General features: G+C 47.3%; 1 protein-coding gene across 2 annotated transcripts in view; it reads left to right on the top strand.

The window, feature by feature from the left end:
- Positions 1–26,019, top strand: part of PPM1H (protein phosphatase, Mg2+/Mn2+ dependent 1H) — a 294,780-nt gene that overhangs the window by 224,539 nt on the left and 44,222 nt on the right. For both annotated transcript variants that reach the window (XR_001918064.1, XM_018047995.1), the window contains exons 7-8: positions 20,298–20,361; positions 25,748–25,855. Coding sequence is in view for 1 of the 2 variants with exons in the window: in XM_018047995.1 (XP_017903484.1) it covers positions 20,298–20,361; positions 25,748–25,855 (172 nt within the window). In the remaining variant the exon portion in view is untranslated. The remainder of the gene's footprint in view (positions 1–20,297; positions 20,362–25,747; positions 25,856–26,019) is intronic.

Raw genomic sequence — 26,019 nt, forward strand, 5'->3', positions numbered from 1 at the left:
AGCCCAGCTCCGGGTTGAGCGTTGCAGCCCCCCAGCCTTGGGCTTCTTACCAGCCATGCAAATGTCTTCTGGAGAGAAACTCACCAGAGGCACCCCCAGCGTGGTGCGGAGCTGCTGGGTCAAGTTCCACAAATAGTTTAGTGTCTTCCACCTTCTTCTTCATCGCTCTTTTCAATGCCCTCTGATGGTGCATTCAGGCAGGCTGGCAGGGAAGGGGATAAGCAGATTGAGAAATGCCACAGAATGCTTTATGAAGCCAGCTCCAGAGCTGTACCCGCGTTTTAATATAAATTGATTTATTGAACCAAGCACAGAAGCCCTGTTACAGAAACCCCAGGCTGTGTCCTCCCGAGGACCACCTAAAAAAGCAGCCCCAACTGACACTCCTCATTAGCTTTTCCACTGATCCCCAGGCAGTTTTGAAAGGGACAGTGTCCCTCCTTTGGGCTGAATTTATATGTTGGCCATGCCTGTGGGTCTAATTAGCTCAGCATTATTAGTCCTGCTCAGAAAGCCTGCGTTTTCTAGCAGCTTGACTTTTGAGTTTTCAAGAGTAATTGGAAAATTCAAACCCCGTCCTCCTCTTCTTGATTTTAATCACCTTTAACCCAGTCTTTGGAAATTTACCTGCAGAAGTCCCTGACTCCCGTGGTTGAGGTGCGTGCAGTCCCTCCTTGGTGCAAACCCTGACATTACTGTGGGGCCATAGACTTCACCAAGGAGGCTTTTTATACTCACCAGAGAAATAGCACATTTTAATTTTATAATCACTTAGCGAGAAAGCAGGCCATTCCTGAGTTAAACCTGGGATTCATTTCCTCCCAGCCACTTGTATTTTCATAATTTAATGATTATGGGCCACCTTGGCTGCAGTCTGATGGTGGAAAGCAATCTGGAAATCAGAGTTAATGGAGAGAGGAGGGGTTTGGATGGCATCTCAGAGAATTTTAACCCCAAACCTCAGAAGACTGTAGTAGATTGGGGGTTGGCCAGGACAGGGATTAGGTTCCTGAGAAGTCCCCTTGTTCCCAGCTCGGTGGGGCCCGGGCTGAAGGCAGAGCGGGTCAGCCCCGCGTCGGGAGGGGCTTCTCCCATGATCCCCAAGCTGCGATGATGAATGGATGTTTTCGAGGTGCATGTTCTGCATTTTTTCAAGGTTTGCAGCTCTGCAGGAGCAGCAGGGAGCAAAGCCAGCCCTGCTGTGTGCAGCACATCTCTCGACAGTGACAAATGACCCCTTGCTCCCCGCCCTCCTCCCGCCGCTCTGTCCGTGAGGCCAGTGGAGGCTGAGAGATCTTTACAAATGGTTGGGAATCGAGACAGACCGGCATGGTCAGCCCACGGGGAGGAGAAAGAAAAGAAACGCCCAGTCAGCCTGCCCCGCAGTGATCGTCCACTTACTCTTTACGCATTCACAGCCTCTCACTCTGCTTTACTGATTGGTATAAATGTCTTGTTCCTGAAGTGGTCAGACCACTTCCAAGCGTTTTTCCCCCTCGGACCCTGTGAACAGTCGCACACTTGTCTGTAGTCCTCCATTTACCCCCAGGCATCAGGTCTCTGCCACTTCTCCCCCAGTGAGTGCTGTTTGCAGGCACACAGTACATGTGAGGGGGTGACTTAGCTCCAGGTCATCTGGGGGAAGTTTGAGGATGTCAAGTGCTTGCCCGCATCCCTGTGAAAATAGGCAGTGTCCTGTTAGCCAAGGAATCCCAGGGCACACTTGTTTCTGTATTCGACAAACCTTTATTGTACATCTGCAGCATGTTAGACATTGAGTCGTAGTTAAGAACAAGGGATGTGAAGCCAGACTGCGGGCTGGGATAGTGCCCAGGTGTGGCTGGGACAAAGCACGTCACCTCTCTCTTCCTCAGCTTCCACATACGTACACGGGGCTAACGGCAGAACCTAATAATCAGATGGTATGACTTGGTCAGTGCATCGAACGAAGCTGGCGTTTAATAAGTGCTGTCTGTGTCTGGTAATATAATCATTAGATGTGATGGAAGCTGGAAGGGTCAGCAAGATCTGATCCTTGCCCTGGATTATACAGCCTAATAGTGTGTGTTGAGATGCTCGTTTCCCAATTGTAACGAGAGGCTAGAAACTGAAAGGAAAAAAGAAGGCAGTTTAGAGAAGCAGGAGGCTGAAGGAGTGCTGGCCACTTCCATGGGGCAGGTGTGTCCCACAGCCACTGTGCCGGCTTAACTGTGAGGAGAGTTGAGTATGCTAGGAAGCCCCTCTGTCCCTGGAAGCTGCTGTGTAGTGATTATTTTATTTGGGGGGGGGGGGTTGTGTTTTTTGTTTGTTTGTTTTAAATCTATTCATGGACTTTGCATCCGCCTCTGTGCTGGAACTTACCGAGGCACCATTGCAGTTCTTCTAAGCCACAGCCCAGAAGCTGGGTCTCCAAGCCCCTCACTGGCCAAAGCATGTCCTTATGTAGGAAGGATCTTATCAGCTAAGACAGTGCTCACGTCATAGAGGTGGTCAGCTAGCCCAGGGACCAGCTTCCTAGAAATTGATCGAACAATACCATTTTTCCTATAAATCTATTTTTAAAATCTCAAGAGTCAGAGAGGTTGATCAGTTGGAATTTGTCGATGAATAACTAAAGCAGGACAAAATATAGGGCGTTTAAAAAGGGGAGGTTGAAGAAAAAAGGCACTGTGGCTGTCGAAGAGGGACCAGTGGTTTTGGGGAACTGAGATTGGGATTGGGGAAGACTCAGTGGGGAAGGTTGTGTTTGAACCGAAGATCTGAAACAGGAGAGGTTTCAGAGGGTTGAGAGAAGGATACGCTGAGCAGAGTGTGTAGCTCAAGTGGAAGCCCAGAGACATGAAAGTGAGTTGTGTGTCCTGGGAATGTGGAAGCTGGAGGTCATATTCAAAATATTTTGACAGCGTGGAGGACTAGGCTCCATCTGGGTCCTAGAATTAATGCCTAGAATGTGCCAGGCATTAATTCTTTCTTTTCCACATCATAGGGATTCCAGGGGAGAATCCAGCAAATGGGGGTAGTTGCTGACTTGTGACAGTCATTATTTGCAAGCCAGTACAGGGGTATATCAGTGTTTTCAACCTCCGTACACACTTGCTGGTACACGTCAGCTAGATAATATTCCTGATGGTGCGTGCATGCTGAGTGCCTCAGTCATGTCCGACTCTTTGCGACCCTGTGGACTGCAGCCCACTGGCTTGTTGGCCCATGGGATTCTCCAGGCAAGAATACTAGAGTGGGTTGTCGTGCCCTCCTCAAGGGGATCTTCCCTACCCAAGGAACTGAACCAGTGTCTCAGGTCTCCTGCATTGGCAAGCGGGTTCTTTACCAGTAGCACCACCTGAGAAGCCTAATGTAAATTAGGGAAGCTTTGAATGCCATGCTAAGGATGGCAATAACTATCATAATTTTATTTTCCCACCCTCCAGAGCTCTACACGTTTATAAAGTATGAGAATGGCACACGGTAGGACAGAAATACAGAGCTGACAATATATTTAGAAGGACACATAGTCCAATCCTCAGCCTATTTATAAGATCCTGTTTTTAATGAAATTCCAGAGAAGTGAGTACTGTGACACTCCAACACATTTCCAGGTACTTTACAACAGGGAACATTGTCCTATGTCCCACCTACAGACCTTAAGGTATAAAATTTCACTCTTCCCAGAGGAAAAGTTTTTCTTATCCTTGCCACCCTCTCTCTGCCCACTAAGTTTCAGACTAGGAAATCAGTGTTGCTGGTTTCAAGCTGACAATCCCATAAAGGTGCTAATCCACCGTGGCTTCAGAGTCAACTGGGGAGCTGGATTAAACCCCTGCGTTCTGGGCTTACCCCAGGAATCCACATAAAAGAGTGAGAAGACCACCATTCCATGCCCTGAAAGACTTCGCTCCACCTTCACGATCCTCTGACCTTCAGACAAATCAATCTAAGCCTTATTTAGAGCAAGGACAAGGTCCTACGTCTGTCCCTCACTGAAGAGCTAAACACATCTCTCTGTGAAAACTAGACTTGCTGGTAGCACATCCACTTTCTATCCTTCACCTTGTTACTCTGGCAAAGGCAATGAGACGCTGCCAATTCTAGGTTCAGATTCATCTAGGATTAAATCAGCCTTGTCTGTCACCCTGGGTAAATCAAATGCTATGTGTCGTGCTCAGTAGCTTAAAGGACAGGGCACCATAGCTTCATCTATGTGGAGTGATGAGTTTTAACCATTACTTATTCATTCAGTGAACTGGGTGTTGTGCTGGGCTTTGGGGAAATAAAGAAGATTGAAGCAGTTCCTGACCCCAGGGTACTTAAAGTCAAGTGTAGAACACACCATACGCAAACCAGCCGAGGAGAGTTTACCCACAGTGAAGCTTTTCACCTAGGGTGGTCAAAATATTCCAGAATCCCTGAGGTCCTAGAATCTGGGATTTTTGGTTTTCAAACCTCTCAAGTGATTCTTGTATATCCTTAAACATTGACCTTGGGCAGCCCTAGACATGTGTACTGTGGATATATAAAAGTGTTAGTCACTCAGTCGTGTCTGATTCTTTGTGACTGCCTAGGCTATAGCTCGCCAGGCTCCTCTGTCCCTCCCTGGGATTCTCCAGACAAGAATACTGGAGCGGGTTACCATTCCCCTCTCCGGGGTATCTTCCTGAACCAGCGATCAAACCTGGGTCTCCTGCATTGCAGGCAGATACTTTACCATGTGAGCCATCAGGGAAGGCCCCACGGATGTGAGCAGCAGCTCACAGAAATGACTGATTAACAAGCACTGGGCACGCTGGGCTCTCTCCAGCAGCTTATCCTGTGAATCCTCCTGCTGGTGCTTGGGAGCCTCTTTGACCACCTGCATGGACCAAAGACTGTGTTCAGGACGGGGCTGTGGTTGGGACCTGCTGGGAAAGATAAGGACTGATGAAGCCCTTAGGTGCCAACCGTGGGTCAGAGTTGAGTCAAGCCTTTCTTTTTCCTTATTGATACTTGTGCCCATAACCAGGATATGGTCCAGGCCCTGGGCATGGTATGCATACGTGGGTAAGGTCAGGGTATGTAAATTGCTGGGTTTTCACTCCCGTTCTTCCTGAGTAAGTGGTCCTCCCTCCGCAAACCTGCCTGCCCCTTCTGGGTGGCCTTGCCTCATTCTCGGAAAAACTGGGCATTTAAGTGTAAAGATTTAAGGTCTCTCAATTCCAATCAACAGAGCAACTTGAGAGCCAGACCTCAGGTTGAAGCTACTTCTGCAATGACCTTGACTCTCTTCCATTTTGTCAAGGGAAGAAGCAGCCTGAGAAGGTGGTATGTTTAAACTTCCACGCCCCTTCCATAAAAACCTGGAAAGGGAGTAGACTTCAGAAAATTTCAAGATCTACTCGGAGCATGAAGATTAGTCATATTAAACATTCCTGCTGCACATCATGCCTCTAAATGGTGTTTACCCACATCCACAGCACTTCAAGGGCAGGCAGAGAACCATGATTGAGAGCGCAGTGCACTTTGCGGCCCATCTGGCTTAACCTGTGTGGTTTCCTAGCGGTGTGACCTCTGTTTTCTTCTTTGTGTAATGGGGTTAATGTTAATACCTGTCTTACAAGGTTGTTCTAAGCATCATATAGGTTTTAAAAATATGAGTGCTGGGACTTCCTTGGTGGTCCAGTGGTTAAGACTCCATGCTCCCACTGCAGAAGACATAGATTCGATCCTTGGCCAAGGAATTAATGATCCTCCACGCCACATGGTGGCCAAAAGTAAATAAGTGCTTTAAAAAGTGCTTAGAGTGCAGTGGTGGTAGTTTAGTCACTAAGTCGTGTCCAATTCTTGTGATGCCATGGACTGTAGCCTGCCAGGCTCCTCTACTATGGGATTCTCCAGGCAAGCATACTGGAGTGGGTTGCCATTTCCTTCTCCAGGGGATCTTCCTGACCCAGGGATAGAACCCAGGTCTCCTGCATTGCAGGCAGATTCTTTGCCAACTGAGCTATGAGTGAAGCCCAAAGTAGAGTGAAGTGAGTGCATAATAAACATTGGGTATATTAGAATTCTGTAGGTGTTTGGGGTAAGATGATGGCTAAAGCTTTAACAGTTGCTGCTTTTGAAGTCCATCATTTGAAGCAATAGTGAAAGTTTTAGTTGCTCAGTCGCATCTGACTCTGCGACTCTATAGACTATAGCTCTCCGGGCTCCTCTGTCCATGGGATTTTCCAGGCAAGAATACTGGAGTGGGTAACCATTCCCTTCTTCAGGAGATCTTCCCAACCCAGGGATCGAACTCAGATCTCCTGCATTGCAGGCAGATTCTTCACTGTCTGAGCCACTATTGGATAATAAAAAGCAGTGGGGCCACTCTGACTTCAAGAGCCAAGAATGCTATGTTCCCCGACACACATCACTTCCTCCTAGTAATACCTACCCCCAACCCCTAAGTAATGCTAGCAGCCATAGCCCCAGGCCTGTGCTTCTTACCCTGGGACTTGAGTAATGTGGGAGTTAGCAGAGGATCCCAGAGAGTATAGTAACCCACAGGATAAGCATCTAATTCACCAGAAGATTTGGGGGTGAGGGAAGATATTTTTGTGTGTTGAAGTAACTGTTGATTAGGTGTATGCTCTGCCCAGTGTGGTGTTGCCAGTTCAAGGGCACTTGAATGAACGTATTGCAAGGACATAGCATAGGCTAGAGGCAGAGTAAGTGCTTCTCCCAGGGACTAGTGTAGGACCTGGTGCTCTGGTTTATAAGTATCTGCATGAAGCTTTGTGAGGCATGGCTGCAGACCAGCACGGAGGAACCGGCCTCTGTAGTAAAACTCTCTTTGTTGCAAACAATTTGCTATTTTCTCCCCACCATTCATGGATATGGGGTCAATTTTGGTTATTTCCTAACTTGTATGTACTGACTTGGTCTCACACACTTAAAGGCCAATGTCAATAAAATTCATGTTTGTTTTAGAATGAGTGGTCCCTGAGGAAGCAGAATTCGTTCCATATTTGTGTGCTCATAAAACGAGGATCTCTGATTCATACCTAGGGGAGATCTAAATGTTATTGATTAGAACATGAAGCTCTCCTAGCCAAGTGCTAATGCGTACCAAGTGGATACCAAGTCAGAAATAATTTCCAAATCTGAAATTTCCTTAAAAGTCATCTGGAATGTTTTATCCTGAAATAGGATTGGTTCAGTTTTGCATGTGTACGTGATTGACTATATTTTCAAAAGGCTGATTCAAAGCATGTTTTTCCGTGTGAATCCTTTTCCACCACTAACTTTGGGCCCAGGAGTCAAGAGATGATCCTTATTTGATTTAACCCCATATGCCAGCACCTGTGCAAGTGCCTGGTACCTGGCAGGTGCTCAGTAAATATTCATGAATGAATCAGGTGGAACCCATTGCTCTCATATGGTCAAAGCCTGATCTCCTGGTGTGGAGCTACGAGGAGCCGCCACCCAAATTCTATCCACATTTCTAGCTGTGAGTGGGGACCCATTTTGGGGGTTGCGAAATCAATTTGGTGTACGGAGATGAGCATTTTAAATTAAGCAGCATATGGAGAAAAGAAAATATTAAAATGGATATCACATGGCAAAGGTCAGTATTGTTTTCCTGAGGTGTGTTTGGGTATGAGTGCATACATGCTCAGTAGTGTCTGACTCTATGCAACCCTGTGGACTGTCGCCCCCCAGGCTCCTCTGTCCATGAAATTTCCAGGCAAGAATACTGGAGTGGGATGCCATGCCCTTCTCCAGAGGATCTTCCCAATCCAGGGATCAAACCTGTGTCTCTGGCGTCTCCTGCATAGGCAGGCAGATTCCTTACCACTGGTGCCACCTGGGAAGCCCGTTTGGGTGTACACTGGGTTAATAAGATTGATAGGTGTCTTTTAAGTCATAAAGTATGAAACCTCTGCTCTAACCCAGTGCATGCTCCTAGGGCACATGGACCAGGGATGTGAAAGCAAGCTCTGTTGCCTCTTGCCGTCACCCATAGATCTGACGGTAGGAACAGGAGTGTTTAGGCCAAGAGAGGCATGGTTACCACCTGCAGAACTCTAGGTGGGGTGTGGTTCAGGCGTGCTGCTGGGAGGAAGAGGAGAGGCAGGCATTTCCCCAGGGCTGTGGGTTGCTGGGCGGGGGTTCCTACTCATGGATGCAAGGGTGGGGGTTCCTCAGAGGCAACTGCCATGTCAGGAATAGAGCTTGCACCCCATTACAGGGAAAGTTCTCCTGCAGAGAGGGCCGGAAGCTTCCCGCTTTCATTCATTTCTCTTGTCACTGCCAGCCATACCCAAGCTGGGCTGCACTGCACCTGCCAGCTCTCTTCAATTATGTCACCAAATACTAATCACACTCTTACAGTTCAGGCATGCTGTTTGTGCCCGAATCCAGACTGCTGCACTGCATTAGCACCAGCACATCAACTTGCATACAGCTTAGGGCCGGCAGGCTTCAACTAATTTAAACGGCAGTCCAAAGACCAAAGGAGAAAATAAAGGAGCATTTGTTGGTGGAGCCTTGACCTCACAGGGTGACTTTCCCAGGAAATCATGTAATCAAAGATACCCACTGACAACTCCTAGCACAGAAATCCAGGGACTCAAGGCATTAAAATATGACCCCATCCCTCAAAACTCAGGTTTTACAAATAAGGAAAGACTGCTTATACGGTGGTGAGCCTGTGGCAGAGAGGTTGGTTCTGCCTAGAAACATTAAAAAGGATACTCCTAACGCCCAGCCTACCTGCTTGTAGAGGATGATTCTTAACCTCTCGCTACTCACCCTGGGGCCCCAAGTGCCCCCTCGCAGCCTTCTCCGTGGCTCTGACTTGATCCTGGCCTCATGAAGTTTGGTTCACGTTCATCCTCCCTGGCAGTGCAGAGACATTTTTCCAGCATATTAAGGTGTCATCCAAAGACACATGTAAGGAATTGAGGGGGAGTTTCTTTTTTTATTTTTAACTGGAGAATAATTGCTTTACAATGTTGTGTTAGTTTCTGCTGTGCAACGACGTTAATCAGCTAAAAGTCTACATACATCCCCTCCCTCTCGAGCCTCCCACCCTCCCCCCGTCCTGCCCCTGCTGGTCATCACAGAGCACAGAGCTGAGCTCTGGTGCTGCACAGCAGCTGCCCACTAGCCATCTGTTTGCACATGGTAGTGCATATATGTCAGCACTGCTCTCTCAGTTCATCCACCCTCTCCTTCTCACCCTGTGGCTGCAAGTCTGTCGTCTACACCTGTGCCTCTGTTCCTGCCCTGTACCGTTTTTCTGGATTCCATATATATGTGTCAGTATACAAGATTTCTTTCTCTCTTTCTGGCCGTGGGAAATTTCCTTACTATGAATCTTTGAAACCAGGGAAAGGGCCCTCTTAAAAGTAGACATTTAAAAAAAAAAAAAGATGAAAGAGTTGGACGTGACAAAGTGGCAACATCTTGTATTGCCTTAAAGGAAATTCGTGGAGCGAGGAGGGAGGGTAGGTCCCCTGCCGCAGGGCCACCTCCAGGAGCAAGATGTGGCTCACTGAGCCCTGTGGTTCGGCCTGGGGCGCGACTCCTTTGGAAATACAGACGGCTGGTAGGGAAAATGAAACATGAGGTGATTGCCAATCCCACTGTGCTTTTTCCAGGAAGATCTGAGGAGGATGGGTGGGGAGAGGGGCGAGTCAGGGGAGAGCCTCTGCAGATTCTGTGAATTGCTTCATTGGGGTTCTGCCAAGCTCTTAAAAGCCACGAGGAGCAGTTGGGCTCCAGGCATGTATCTGTTCTGACCAGCCAGGCCTGGGTGATGCTTCATCTTGGGCCTCCTGGGATTCAAGCTTCTATGGAGATTTGGGTGTGGGAAGACAAAAATGGGGACCAGAGCCTGAGACACTTTGTCTACTACCGTCCCCCACCCAGACCTGCTCAGCCCCTCTGAGATGTGGGTCTGCCTGCCTAGGACTTAGTTTCTGCTCTGGGCAAAATGAGAGTTCCTGGGGCTCTTAACTCTTTCCTTGAAGAGTGCTAAGCTTCTAGCTGAGGAAGGGATGTCCTCCATTTATGATTATTTCACACCAACCTGAAGGACTCTCTTTAGATTAGCTCTGAGATATCCTTCTGAGTCTGTGCGTTTTCACTGTATGGTGAAACCATAGACCTTTCTGGATAAAGTCGCACAGGTGCTGTCCTTCCTGCTTTGGTATCTTTGTGCATGGTAAGTCGCTTTAGTCGTGTCTGACTCCTTGTGACCCCATGGACTGTAGCCCACAAGGCTCCTCTGTCCATGGGATTCTCCAGGCAATAATACTGGAGTGAGTTGCCATGCCCTTCTCCAGAGAATCTTCCTGACCCAGGGATCAAACCTGTGTCTCCTGTCTGATGCATTGGCTGGCGGGTTCTTCAGCACTAGCGTCACCTGGCCCCCTTGGTATCATTAGCAGCAGTATAAAAAGTATGAATTGGGGTGTGTTGGGGGCTCAGCTGGAAGCAGTATCCTTTGGGGATATGCTCTATTCCTGCCTGTGGGAACCAGGCCTCTGTGCTCTCCATCCACGGTGATGACAGAGGCTCCGACAACCATAATAGCTACAACTTAGAGTTAAATAGCACCTTATCCTTCTTCACAAAGGACTTTCCCAGACATATTTGCATTATTTATTTGTTTTTTATTGGAATATAATTGCTTTACAATGTTGTATTGGTTTCTGCTATACAACATAGTGAATCGGGTATATGTATGCATATAACCCCTCCCTCGTGGGCCTCCCTCCTCCACCACCCCCATCCCATCCACCTATAGCGTTGCAGCGCAGTGAGCCGAGCTCCCTGTGCAGTTCAGCAGCTTTCCACTAGCTGTCTATTTTAGTGTATATCTGTCAGCGCTCCTGCTCATGTTCAGTCGCTCAGTCGTGTCCAGCTCTTTGCCATCCCATGGGATTTTCCCAGCAAGACTACGGAAGTGGGCTGCCATTTCCTCCTCCAACAGATCTTCCTGACACAGGGATCGAACCCAAGTCTCCTGCGTTGGCAGCTGGATTCCTTACCACCGAGCCACCGGGGAAGGGGAAGCCCATATATGTCAATGCTCTTCTTTCAATGCGTCCCGCCCTCCCCTTCAGGCATATTTGCATTTAATCCTTGCAAACTTGCGTGAAGAAAGGCAGCTGAGGAAGCACATGCAGTGAGATTGCGGGACTTTCCCTCGTTCACACTGCAAGTCCACGTGAGGACTCAGCGGTGACTTCAGAACCTCTGACTCTACGCCCACAGCGGGCTCTGCCAAGCGAGGAGAATCCAGGAAGAGAGAGTCCCGGGGGAGGAGAGGCGTCCAAGGCCATGTCCAGAGGTTAGGGAGTGGAAGAATGTGACTCACTGATGTGTGTCAGTGGAGCCACAGAGTGCATGGTGGAGATGAGGCCATCCCCGAAGGAAGAGGATCCGTCACCACCCTCAGAAAGGGTCACATTCTTCTTCAATGACTTTGAAGTCCCATGAAGGAAATGAAGACTTGGGGCAACACGTGGTTTTTCTATCCGTCTTTCTAGCTAAAAGTCATGACTTAGGAGAGAAGGGAGATCGTGGGAAGTGATGTGTGTGGATGGTGCCAAAGCATGAGCTTCAGGTTCCTGGCCTGTGGGTTACGAAGTCAGAGTGGGGGGCTCTGGCTGGGAATGGAGGAACCCAGCAAAGATAAGAAGAACTTTCCAGTGAAGGACTTGCCTTCACCAGTAGATTTAGCCTGAGTGAATAAGGAAGAAGAAAATTGTCTCGGTAACACCATATACCCTGGAGAAGCACTGTAACAAACGCTACCGCTCTGGAAGTGGTGCCTAGGAATTATCAGGAGAAAGTGACAAGCAAGGGGATCATAAATGCCATTTTTTAAATAACTTTCTGACTGTCTACTGATATATATTGGTGATAAAAGGGGACATGGGTTCAAACCCTGCTCCAGAAAGATCCCACGTGCCACAGGGTAACTAAGCCCGTGTACCACAAGTACTGAGCCCACGTGCTGCAAGTACTGAGCCCACATGCTCTAGAGCCCATGTCCTGCAAAAAGAGAAGCAACTGCAGGGAGAAACCCGTGCACCGCAACTGGAGAGTAGCCCCCACCTGCCAAATAGAGAAAGCCCGCACAGAAGCATCAAAGAGCCAGCACAGCAAAAAAAAGAAAAAAAAATTTTTTTTTTAAAGGAAACCTAAAATTTTAATGTAATGGGGCAAATGAAAATCCAAGGCATCACTGATAGAACTCAACCCGGAAGTTCAGCCTCAGAAGAGCTTACTGTTCAGGAAAGGTAAATGGGGAAGCCACGTCTACAGCTTATCTTTGGAGGGAAGCTCGTGTGCTAAGGCGGAGGTGGCAGCCTTCATTCATGTATCCACCCGTGTCGCTAGTATCTACTTTACATCCACAATTGTGCCTTCACTGTTGTTGAGATGAGGCTATTACAGTGAACAAAACAAAGTGCCTGGTGTCACGAAGCTCATGTTCTAGAGGGGGAGGCAGAATATAGACAAGCAAATTAGTAAATAAGGTAGTTTCAGATTGTGCTGTGTAAGCACCAGGAAGCGGTACATCAGGGATGGGAAGGGGGTGGGGGGGGATGGGTGTGGGGCTGTGGACATCACACTTACAGATGAGTGACCGGACAAGGCACTCTGAGGGCTGCACGGGGGCTGGCTCTTGGAGGGTCTGGAGGAAGAATGGCCCAGGAGGGGGAAAGAACGAGGCCACTTGCTATTAAAGAAACAGCAAGTAAGCTAGTGTTCCGAGCTCCTGGCAGAGTACAGAAGATGTCAGATCAGTGTCAGAGATCAGACCACCGAGGGCCTGCCTCATCGCTAAGTTACGTTTCAAAATAATAGAGAGCCACGGGAGAATTTTAAGCTGAGGCATGATGACTGTGGATAAAAAGAGAAATGGTTGTGGAAGACTGGCTTACAGGCCTCTTAGCCAGTCTGAAAATACAAGCAAAGGTTTTTCTGCTAAAAATTACAGAACGGATATAGAGACATGAGATGTTCGTGCGGGAGGAGTCCTAGAATTGCCACTCATCAGAAGGGTGAAAGGCATGAATGTGGCTGCCCGGGGGAATCTCTTGAGTCCAGATGTTCAGAGAATGTGATCTCTGGAGTTCCCATGTTCAGAGCATGTATCTGAAATACTGACTCCAAGGGGCAGCACACAGCCAGGCAAGGCCAGAGCAGGAGGATGTGCATGTGAGTGAGCACGGGCTGGAGCCAGCAACAGCGAGCCCCAGAAAGCCACAGAAAACAAGACTGGCTGCTCTTGCTTTGAATACATAAAGAACAAGAACATTCATGAGGACAGAGGAAAGCCACTGCCAGGAATAAGTAGTATTCATCGGTTTGCTCACTTCATCAAACATCTGTTGGGCGCTCATTATACACTGAGCAGTCTTTTAGGTACCAGAAACAAAAATCTCCGTCCTCATAGAACTTAAGTGGGAGGAAAGTGCACAGGGGAACAGTAGGAAAAATAAGATAAAGAAGCAAAATACTTAAAATGTTAGGCAGGAGATCCCTGGAGAAAAAGAAAGAGAAGGGGAATGGGAAGTTTGGGGGTAGGGAGTGATTTTTAAAGAAGGTCGTTTCATTACTTGGCTTTTATTTCAAGTTTGATGGGAAAGCCATCAGAGGGTTTGAGTAGGGTAATGACGTTATCTGACATTTCAAAATAATTACTCTCGTTGCTCTGAGGATAGAGGTAAAGGACAAAACTGAGCAGTTTTCAGCACCTTCACCGCCATCCCTGCAGCCATGGCACCATCGTCTCTTGCCTAGATTATTGCAGGGAGATCCTCCAAGGCAACTGCAGCGCTGCAGGCAGAAGACGGTATGATGTGGATAAACAAAGTACTCAACTCCTGCTGTGCTTCCTTCTTACTAGAGGGTCAGAGGGGAGAAGGCGATGGCACCCCACTCCAGTGCTCTTGCCTGGAAACTCCCACGGACGGAGGAGCCCGGTAGGCTGCAGTCCATGGGGTCGCTCCAAGTCGGACATGACTGAGTGACTTCACTTTGGTTTTTCACTCTCATGCATTGGAGAAGGAAATGGCAACCCACTCCAGTGCTCTTGCCTGGAAACTCCCATGGACGGAGGAGCCCAGTAGCCTGCAGTCCATGGGGTCGCTCCGAGTCGGACATGACTGAGCAACTTCGCTTTGGTTTTTCACTCTCATGCATTGGAGAAGGAAATGGCAACCCACTCCAGTGTTCTTGCCCGAAGAACCCCAGGGACGGGGGAGCCTGCTGGGCTGCTGTCCATGGGGTCACACAGAGTTTGGACACGACTAAAGCAACTTAGCAGCAGCAGCAGAGTATCAGAGGGGCTTCCCAGATGGCGCTAGAGGTAAAGAACCCACTTGTCAGTGTTAGGAGTGTAAGAGATGTGGGTTGGATCCCTGGATTGGGAAGATCCCTCGGAGGAGGCCATGGCAATGCACTCCAGTATTCTTTCCTGGAGAATCCCATGGACAAAAGAGCCTGGCAGGCTGCAGGAGATCAAGGTGATGAAGTCTAGACTGTTAGCAAGAAAGATATTTTAAACATTTGCCAAAAGTAGAAGCTGGATTCAGAAACAAGTATAGTCAGAAGGGAGTTCTTAGAAGGGTGGGACCGAGGGGATTGAGGGGCACCTGGCTTGAGAGTGGCAGCAAGGGAGTGTCAGCAGAGGTGACTTAGGGTGCAAACATCAGGAGAGAGGATGCTCTTGACGTGGTCCAGGTGCTCATGAGGAGCAGTGAATGTCAACAGAAAGTAGGTACAAGTTGTAAAGTCAGGACTCCAGAAGCACCAACAAAACAGAGACGGTTACTGAGAATAACAGCAGGGGAAGGGGCGAGTAAGCTTTGTGTGAACCTGAGCTGCAGTCCTTAGGAAAGCGGAAAGAGGGAAGTGTATGTCAGCAGGAGAGGTGGAGAGAGAAGCTGGAAGGGTTGGGTTGGAGAGAGAGCAGTCAGCGCCTCTCTCTGGCTTAACAGTAAGACCAGGTTGAAGGGTTGGTATCTAGTGGAGGTGGTATGATCTGGGGAACAACCTGGACTTGCTAGTAAGTCAACTCAGTTAGCAGTTTTCAACCGTTTGATGGCATTTCCTGGATGGCTGATCATGGCAATAGTGTACATGGATGTATTTTGACTTTGTAAGGAATTTTACAGTTTCTTCTTTTAGTCTTTGAACAAGATGGAGAAATCCTGTGTGGAGAGTGGTTCAGCTGTTTCATAGACGGCCTGAGAGCTCTACCCAGAGTCCAGGTTCATGGGGACTTGTCTCAGTGGATCAGTGTTTCTGCCTCCTCCTGCCATACCACCCACTAATTTTTTAAAACCACTTTTTAAAACTATTTATTTATTTGGCTGCACTGGGTCTTAGTTGTGGCACATGGGATCTTCCATCTTTGTTGCAGCATGGCGATTTTTGTTGTTGTTGTGAGATCTAGTTTCCTGACCAGGGATCGAACCCGAGCCCCCTGCACTGGGAACATGGGGTCTTAGCCACTGGGTCACAAGGGAATTCCCACCACCCACTCATTTAAACATGAGTATTCTCATCATCTGCCCTCTACTATGGAGTCTGTCTTCTATGTGTTTCCACCAGACAAGAACATGATTTTACAGATTGTACTTAACTTCCATCCATTTGCCTTCAAGAAATGTTGATACCCTTTGTCTGGTTAGCTTGACCTGGAGGAAGGTCTCTAAATGGCTTGATACTGCTTAGCTTTTTTTTTTTTTTTTTTTTTTCAGTTACCCGGATAATGATGGCAGAGCTGGTTATCAGCTTTAATATGATATAGCATAGAAGGGGGCTTCCCAGGTGTTGCTAATGGTAAAGAACCCACCTGCCAATATAAGTTAGACATAAGACATGCAGGTTCAATCCTTGGGTCGGGAAGATCCCCTGGAGAAGGGAATGGCAACCCACCCCAGTATTCTTGCCTGGAGAATCCCATGGACAGAGGAGCCTGGTGGGCTACAGTTTATCGGATCGCACAGTGTCGGAGACAACTGAAGCGACTTCACACAGCATGGCAGCATAGAGAGAGAGCTGATTGAGGGTGATGAAAGGATATGTGTCCAAACATCTCTCAATGGGCTGGAACAGTGGACCAAAACTAGCATGATAAAATTAATAAGGGCAATGGAGTTTACCATTCAGAATAAAATATTCATTGTATAAGTATAAACTAAAGAAGACAATGAGTCAGAAAACCTTCTTGGGTCTTATTTCTTGTGGACTGACTGGGGTTGGGTTTTGTTTGTTTGTTTTTACTCAGAGTTTTGATACATGACCCTAAGCCACACAGACATGTATACACAGACACATAACACCAATAAAAGCCACAGTAATTTAAAAAAAAGGGCAAGGTCTAGGGACTTCTCTGGTGGTCCAGTGGGTAAGACTCAGTGCTTCCACTGGACCACTGTCGGGGCACAGGTTCGATCCCTGGTCGGGGAACTAAGATCCTGCACACTGAGTGACATGGCCAAAAAAAGACAAGAGCATGGTCTAAATCAAGGAAGTAACCATTTCATTCCTTTGTGGTTCTGAGTGCCATTTCCTTAGGACAATGACAGGAAGAAACAAACTGAAAAGCTCCCAGAGGGCCCCTCCCACAGTACTCAGTGCTTAGTCCTGTTGACTCTTTGCAGCCCCGTGAACTGTAGCCCACCAGGCCCCTTTGTCCATCAGATTTTTTCAGGCAAGAATACTGGAGTGGGTTGTCATTTCCTCCTCCAAGGGATCTTCCAGACCCAGGGATCGAACCCATGTCTCCTGCGTCTCCTGCATCGGTAGGTGGATTCTTTACCACTGTACCACCCGGGAAGCCCTTGATTCAGTGCTCAGTTAATAAATGTTGATTGAATGGATGGTGGCTTGAGTGATCAGAGATGGTGTCTCAGGTCCTGGGGACGGACAGTTGATGATACCAGGAAAAAGGAAACTTTGAGATAGCTCTCTTCAAATATTTGCAGACCTCTTAAGTAGAAGAGAAATTAGATTCCTTTCATGTTTTTCCAGAAGACAGACCAACACACCAATGGGTGACTGGGTCAGTTTAGGAAGGAATTTCCCAGGGCTGTTATCCAGTGGCACTAGAGAGTTGGTCCTGTAAAGCTCCTTAGACAGAGACTGTCCACAGCAGCCCACTTGATGACAGAGGTCAGGACCAGCATGAGGGGCACAGCAGGAGAGATTCCCGCGTTCGGGGTGCAGCCAGCCCAGTGGCCTTCTAGTTTGTGCCGTGGGCTTCCCTGGTGGCTCAGACAGTAAAGAATCTGCCTGAGATGCGGGAGGCTTGGGTTCAGAGCCTGGATTGGGAAGACCCCCTGGAGAAGGGAATGGCAATCCACTCTAGTATTCCTGCCTGGAGAGCTCCACAGACAGAGGAGCCTGAGGGCTGCAGGCCGTGGGGTCGCAAACAGTTGGACACGGCTGACAAACACACATAAAATAGATTCCTAATGAGAACCTACTGTATAGCACAGAAAACTACTCAAAGCTTGCTGATGACCTAAATGGGGAGGAAATTCAAACGAGGGGATTTATGTATAACTGATTCACTTTGCTGTACAGCAGAAACTAACACAACATTGTGAAGCAACTTTACTCAGTTTTTAAATTTAAAATTGTTTTTTAAAAAATTGAAAGGAACAGAAAAAAAAAGACAAAGAAGCAGAGGCTAAACCATAAGATTAGAACTTCGGTGGACTTGCTCCTGTGGGTAAGAACCCCAGGACGAGGGTTTGCCTTTCAGAGCGGCGCTGAAACAGACTTCACTCTCCTGGGATTCTCTGCCCTGGGAGAATTCCATTACCTGGGCTTGTGATGCGGTCAGAGGACAGTTTTCTGGCTGCCTTTTCAAGCTTGTTAAGAGCATTCTCAGCCTGTCTCCACTGAGCTCTAAGTAACCTCCAGTCATTGATTCTAGAGCTGCCGCCCTCTGCCTGTTCTGTAGTTCCAGACTCCTGTGCTTGGACCGCCAAGCCCTAGCCCCTCCCTGAGACTGCCCCCACTGCATCGTCTCTGTCTGAACGTGTCTTTTTACTTTCCATGTGGTCCCCAAGCCCCACTTGTGCCCACTTCACAGCCTTGCTCAAGTCATTACCTCCCTTTCCCTTGAGCCATATAGTCATTTGCTCAACTGATTTTGAATGTTAGCTAATGACCTTGGTTTCCAATAGTGGTTCTCCACCATGACTGCACGCTGGCATCACCTGGAAAGCTTGTTAAAAAATTCCTGGTGCCTAGGTCTGATCCGCAGAGGTTCAGACCTCATTGCTGTGACCTGAGCCACAGGCTTTTCAAAGCCCTCTCAGGATATTCCTTCTGCAGCCAAGATGGAGAACCATGGGTCTACAAACTCATTGGATCCCCAAGCTGACTGTAGTCTAATAACAGCTGTATTTGTTCCCCAAGGGACTCGTACACCACAGTGACTTAAATCATCTGTGTGAGTATAGAAATATCAAAGTAGCTATTTCCACTTTGTGTTAATTTGGTAGATTTGGGGGAAGGAAATAGTATGGTTCCTTTTTTGAAAACTCAATTCATGGCATACCTCTGGGCTCACTTGACTGCAGAAGCAGCAACCAGCTTTTATCAAGCTCTCAGTATGTGCCAGGCATTGTGCCAAATACTTCCTAAGCTCATCACATTCATCAGCCCATTTTAATCCTTACCACAAGTTCACAAGTAAGCCCCACTTTTTGGCTTCCCTGATTAATGAAGAAACTAAGGTTCAGAGAAAGACTTATCCACTTGCCCAGGGCTGGACAGAAAGCAGTGCTAAACTCAAGCCCAGGCACATCCGGTGCCAGAACTTCGCTGTTTCTCTACCCCCACGGGAAAGAACTTAACCAAATAACTTGCAGATAAGCAAGATGTGCTGGCTTTAGCTTTGGGGTTGAGCCTTTTTTCAGTTGAGTTGCATTCTTTTGTATATCAAGCACCTCCATAAATTTGATGTCAGATTCACTCTCAAGCCGCCTAGATATATCAAGAGGTATGTCACAAATTATTCAGCTTCCCAGGTGACTCAGCAGTAAAGAATCTGCCTGCAATGCAGGAGCCACAGGAGATATAGATTCAATTCCTGGGTCAGGAAGATCCCCTGAAGCAGGGCATGGCACCCCACTCCAGTATTCTTGCCTGGAGAATCCCATGGACAGAGGGGCCTGGCAGACTACAATCTGTAGGGTCGCAAAGAGTCGGACATGACTGAGGCGACTTAGCACATGCACGCATGTCACAAATTAATTTTTTTCATGCACTCAGGAGACATTAGTTTAGAAAAGCATCTTCTAGCTTCTAACCTAGCAGAAAATACCCCATCTTTTACTCAGTCTTCCTAATACTTCTCTGAGGAAGTGAATAGGCAACGCTCTCCCCGTTTTGCAGAAGGGGGAACTATATACCAAGTATTAATTATCTACTAAATATTAGTGACAGCTACTACTTACTGAGTACTTACTAAGTATCAGGCTCTGTGCTAGGCTGTTTACGTCCTGTGTGGTCATCGTCATTTTGCAGATGAGAAACCAGAGGTCCAAAACGATGGAGCTACTTGCCCAGGGTTATACAACTCGTGACTGGATACCTGCTTGCTTGTTTGTTTCCTAAGTTCCTTGTGAGCCAGACTGTTAAGACATGGCCTTCGTTCATGCCCTCGCCACGGCCTGGCCGGCCTCTGCTGCATGAGTGGTGGCATGGCTGGCGTAAACCGCTGAAGCGTGAACAGGATTTTTTTTCTGTGTGTCCAATGGCCATCTAATAGCCATCGTGAAACAAAGGATCACACTGAGGTCAAGCTGGCTCTAAATATTCCTTCTCCAGCCATCCCAATACCAGGCTGCTTGGGCATAAACAACCCCTGAAGGTGGGAGCTGGCTCTTGGAGCAGTTTCACCACCCGTCCCCCACACCTCCATCTCTGAGCACTGCTGCCTTTCGTGGTTTCAGATTAATGACAACCCCGCCACCGCGGCTGGGGCCGTTCAGTATTTCAGGGACGCTAAGTGCTGAGGACAGAAGCCTGTCGCCCCTTCTCGCTGCTTGTGAGTAGGCCAGCTCATTTTCTCTCTCCTCAGGCATATATTGGTATTTTCTGGTTCGTTGAAATACGTACACACACGCACACAATTCTGTAGGGAGACTGACTCTTTGTACAGAAAGAGATCGGCAGTGTGGTGAGCGGATGGAGGCTCAGGGAAAATAAACTGCCTGGCATCCTGTGTCAGGGCAGTGGGTCACTAATTGAGTGCAAACCTGTTTTTTTAAATGTTGTTTATCCTCCTACAGGGCATACAAAACCATTGAGGACGATGACTTGAAGTTTCCCCTTATATATGGAGAAGGCAAGAAGGTAGGCACGTGCCCTCCCTGGACTAAGAGAACCAGGCTCTCTCTCAACAGAGCCCATGGCAGTCTGCGTGTTCCACTTGGCAGCTCGTGATTTTGTAGTCTTGACAGCTTGAAAGAATATCACCTCCACCTTCCCTCAGGTCTCCTGTCTTAAGGGTCCAGGGATTGGCAGGGCTGGGGAATGGAAGTGGTGAGCACAGGGGACTAAAAGTTTTATGAAAATGCCATCCCCCTTCTCGATCCATTTGCATAACTTTTTGCAGTGTTTAAACATGACCAGTTTCACATACATCATCTCACTGTGTATTGACAACAAGCCACAAGGCAGGCAGAACTGGCTGCCTTACATCCATTTGGGAGATGAGGCAGCAGGAACTGCAAGGTTAAAACTGCTAGGGCAGTTGCGTGACTGGCCGGGGGTCGTACAAGCCATGGAGCTGTGGCCCTCCACTTCCTTCTGGTGCTGGTGCATTCCACCATGGATGCTCAGACTCTACACGCCAGCTTCTCCACTTGCCCCATGAGAAGGGGATCCAGAGTTTCACCTCAATAAACTATAGGATCACACGGATCAGATCCCGGGCTGAGACAGCAAAGACCATTCATCACCAGCTCCCAAGGCCCCTGTCAGACTCTAACATTGTTGGGCTGAAGGAAGGCGATCTTAAAGTGGTCTCTGAGCAGAGACTGGAGAGGGGTGCAGGAGTGGAGAAGAGAAAGCTTTGGAGTCATTTCCCAGGAAAAACAAACACCTTCTGAATCATTGCAACCTTCCTCAGAACATGAATACATTTAACTAAGCGCTGAGAGTTCCAATTAGAAGTGAAAAATATGGTCACATTAATAAGAATATTCAACTGAAATTTTTTTCAGCATGTGATAGCTTTTATCAGAACAAGTGACTCATAAGAAAACTGAAGGATGCCTTTGTGGACAGAGTTTGAGTGAGAGAGTGTGTGTGTCTGGTATGAAAGAGAGCACACAAGAGTAGGTTTTGGCTTCAGTGTAGCCCAGCAGTAATTTTGCTCGAAGGAGAGAAGAATTTCACAGAGGGCAATGAAACATGGATATTTGATCAATAAATGCATCATTTTTCAAACCAACTTCCCACTTTCCTGGAGATGGACACTATCTGCCTTGCCATCCTGGTTGAGAGTCAGGACAGGGAAGGGCTCTGTTTCTGGTAGGATTTCGTGTATCTGTGTACAGTGGACACCGTCAATGAGCATCACTCAGCCCAGTGATCTGCACCTACAGTTTCTGGGCTTCATGGTGCTGAGATTCTCAGTATTACCCTGCTGCTCCCCAGTGAGTTCCAGTAAGCTCAGGACCACATCCTGTTGCCGTCATATCCTTAGAACCCATCTAGCCTGGTACTTGACTCATGGCAAGCCATCAGTAAATGCACAAGTATTTAATAAGCTGTTCAGTATACTCTCCTTGAAAGAAAGTGAAAGTGTTAGTCACTTAGTCATGTTCAACTCTTTGCAATCCCATGGACTGTAGCCTGCCAGACTCCTCTGTCCATGGAATTTTCCAGGCAAGAATTCTGGAGTGGGTTGCCATTCCCTTCTCCAAGGGATCTTCCTGATCCAGGAAACAAACCCAGGTCTCCTGCATTGCAGCAGATTCTTTACTGTCTGAGCCACCAGGGAAGCCCCTATACTCTCCTTTATTGTTCAGTCACTCAGTCATGTCCACCTCTTTGTGACACCATGGACGCCAGGCTTCCCTGTCCTTCACCATCTCCCAGAGCCTGCTCAAACTCATGTCCATTGAGTCAATGAAGCCATCCATCCATTCCATCCTCTGTCATCCCCTTCTCCTCCTGCCTTCAATCTTTCCTAGCATCAGGGCTTTTTCTAGTGAGTCAGCTCTTCGATTCAGGTGGCGAAAGTATTGGAGCTTCAGCTTCATCATCAGTCCTTCCAATGAATATTCAGGATTGATTGCCTTTAGGATTGACTGGTTTGATCTCCTTGCAGTCCAAGGGACTCTCAGGAGTCTTCTCTAACACCACAGTTCAAAAGCATCAATTCTTCGGCACTCAGTCTTCTTTATGGTCCAACTCTCACATCCATATGTGACTACTGGAAAAACTGTAGCTTTGACTATATGGAACTTTGTTGACTATACTCTCCTTGCTACAACAGAAAAATGGACAAATGGGTTCTTCTGTTGATGATCAGCAGTAAGATTTAAAGGAGCAGGGTTTTCCCCAGCTCAGCAAAAAGTGCAATTCACCAGCATATCATGTTCCTCTAGCATTCCAATAAATTAGGGCTTGACAGTTCTGTGATATGTAGCTGGTGAATTCAGTTATTGTACCTCTTGACCTGTTTAAAAGCCACCATGGCTCCAATTGGCTCCAGGCATATCCTGTACCAAAGTAGCATGGCCCCTCTGTCCCAGGAGTCCACGATCTCTTGAGAAGCTTTAGAATGCAACACATCAGTTCTGTCTAGATCCTTCACAGAATTTTCTCTTTCTTTTCTGCACACATCTCCCCAGAAGTTTCAGACTACTTTCACTGCTATTAAATTTCATATGATTTCTGCCAGTGCTTTGAAGGACCTATGTGGGACTTGTAAACTAGCAGAAATATCAGATTTCTTTGGACTAAAATGCCCACCTGTGCTTTGTCCAACCTGAAAATGTACTGCAGCAGGGAGGAAAGTAGAAGGGGCATAAGGGACTCAGAATTTCCGCACTTAGAGGCGAATGTGTCTCAGCTTAAAGGGAGCTCCCAACAGAGCAGCGCCTGCCCAGAGGTCCCCAGGCTCACATCCTCTGTCTGCATTTTACCCGCTTTGAGTCTAGCCTTGTAAAAATGCATTATGGCTTCATTTCCACTTAAATGTAATCCTGCCCACCTTCTGATGTGAATCCAACTCCAAATTCACAGCCTTTTGAGGGAAAGTAGGATGAGGACTATGGTAATGTGTTAGAGTGTCATGTCTTAGTTTTTCTCAGTTCAGTTCAGTCGCTCAGTTGTGTCCAACTCTTTGCGACCCCATGGACTGCAGCATGCCAGGCCTCCCTGTCCGTCACCAGCTCCTGGAGTTTACTCAAACTCATGTCCATTGAGTAGGTGACACCATCCAACCATCTCATACTCTGTCGTCCCCTTCTCCTCCCACCTTCAATGTTTCCCAGTATCAGGGTCTTTTCAGGTGAGTCAGTTCTTCGTATCAGGTGGCCAGAGTAGTGGAGCTTCAGCATCAGTCCTTCCAATGAATATTCAGGACTGATGTCCTTTAGGATGGACTAGTTGGATATCCTTGCAGTCCAAGGGACTCTCAAGAGTCTTCTCCAACACCACAGTCCAAAAGCATCAATTCTTCAGCACTCAGCTCTCTTTATAGACCAACTCTTATATCCATACATGACTACTGGAAAAACCATAGCCTTAACTAGATGGACCTTTGTTGGCGAAGTAATGTCTCTGCTTTTTAATATTACTGTCTAGGTTGGTCATAACTTTTCTTCCAAGGAGCAAGCGTCTTTTAGTTTCACGGCTGCAGTCACCATCTGTATTGATTTTGAAGACTCTAAAAATAAAGTCTCTCACTGTTTCCATTGTTTCCCCATTTGCCATGAAGTGATGGGACCGGATACCATAGTTCTCTGAATGTTGAGCTTTAAGCCAACTTTTTCACTCTCCTCTTTCACTTTCATCAAGAGGCTTTTTAGTTCTTCTTCACTTTCTGCCATAAGGGTGGTATCATCTGCATATCTGAGGTTATTGATATTTCTCCCAGCAATCTTGATTCCAGCTTGTGCTTCTTCCAGCCCAGCATTTCTCATGATGTACTCTGCATATAAGTTAAATAAGCAGGGTGACAATATACAGCCTTGACATACTCTTTTCCTGATTTGGAACCAGTCTGTTGTTCCATGTCCAGTTCTAACTGTTGCTTCCTGACCTGCATACAGATTTCTCAAGAGGCAGGTCAGGTGGTCTGGTATTCCCATCTCTTTCAGAATTTTCCACAGTTTGTTGTGATCCACACAGTCAATGGCTTTGGCATAGTCAATAAAGCAGAAACAGATGTTTTTTTGGAACTCACTTGCTTTTCTGATGATCCAACAGATGTTGGCAATTTGATCCCTGGTTCCTCTGCCTTTTCTAAATCCAGCTTGAACATCTGGAAGTTCATGGTTCACATACTGGTGAGGCATAGCATTTCTAGCTTACTCCTATTACCAGAGCATCAGAGCAAGGATTCAAGTATAGGTCTTTGAACCACGCCACTACACCAGGTATAGTGTTCATGAGCCATATGTTAGAGCCATGGGCTTCAGTCAACCCAGAATGACTTTCATCCCATTCCTCTTTGTTCACTTGAGCTGGACATCCTTCTGCACAAAAATGTAGTGCCCCCACCTCCTCCAGGGAGCCTTCTTAGTAGAATTTTTACCTCCTCTGAACTCACATAATCCTTTGTTTACTTGTTTCTCAGCACTCAGCCATATTCTATATATTGTTAATCAGACATGTTCCTCTTAGTCTTTCTCTTACCAAGTTCCTTTATAGTAGGTACAAGACCATAGACGTGTGTCCCCCACAGGATGGTATCTGCACATAGTAGGTGCTCAATAAATGTTTGGGTGACTCATATCTGTGGCCTCCCAGGAGATCATTAGGCTGACAGTATAGGCATTAGGACAATAGTACTGCTTCCTTAAAGCATTTGGACAACCATGCAGAGAAGGCTGCAGATGGCATAGTCTCAGCCATGAGGTCTCTGTGGAGTTACAGCAAAGTGGCATCTTTTTCCTTTCTACCTAGAGGGAATTGTTTGAGGATGTTAGCAGGACAGGTTATAATCTAATGATACATTTTCTCCAGCCATAAAGTAAAATATATGAGCTGTGGAAGGGCAGGATCTGCCTCTGACATTTTTATATCTTTCATCACAGAACTAGAGACATAGCTGGTAGAATACTTGAAGAATGAGTGTATAGTGGATGGATGGATGGATGAGGGGGGGAATGGATGGATGGATGGATGGGTGGACAGATGAACCGATGGGGGATGTATGGATGATGGATCCTGTTGGATTTGGTTTGAATTGATTTCAGTAGCTGTAGACATCACAGATGTATTGTATTGAGTTTATTGGACATCATTCCCTCCAGTCTCTGCGAAGAGACAGCAGCAGCCCATTCAAATGCAGGTAATTGGTAGAAAAGCCACTCCTCAAGTATGTAAGTAACCTTGGTGGGCTCTTCCTTGAAAACAACTACCCACAGAACTTAACAGCCAGGGGCAGTGGGGACTGGGAAATGACTGCTTCTCTCATAGCCCATGGCACCTGCACTGTGGTGGGGATGCTGTCTCTGTTTGTGGGGTGTTTCTGATGACCCTCTGCTTATACTCCTAGGCCCGTGTAATGGCAACTATTGGAGTGACCAGGGGACTCGGGGACCATGACCTGAAGGTGCATGACTCCAACATCTACATAAAACCATTCCTGTCTTCAGCTCCAGAGGTACCACAGGAGGTTTTTATTTCTCTTTTGTGCAAGAACGTTTTCTCCATTACTCCTCCATGACTCTCACCCCGTATCCAGGCAGCAGCCAGCTCAGGTCCCGTGTGCTTCGGCATTGTCTCTCACGTCTGTTTCTTTCCTCCACCCCATTTTCACTTCAGCCG

The sequence above is a fragment of the Capra hircus genome, chromosome 5 (assembly GCF_001704415.2).
Source record: "Capra hircus breed San Clemente chromosome 5, ASM170441v1, whole genome shotgun sequence".
Lineage (NCBI taxonomy): Eukaryota > Metazoa > Chordata > Mammalia > Artiodactyla > Bovidae > Capra > Capra hircus.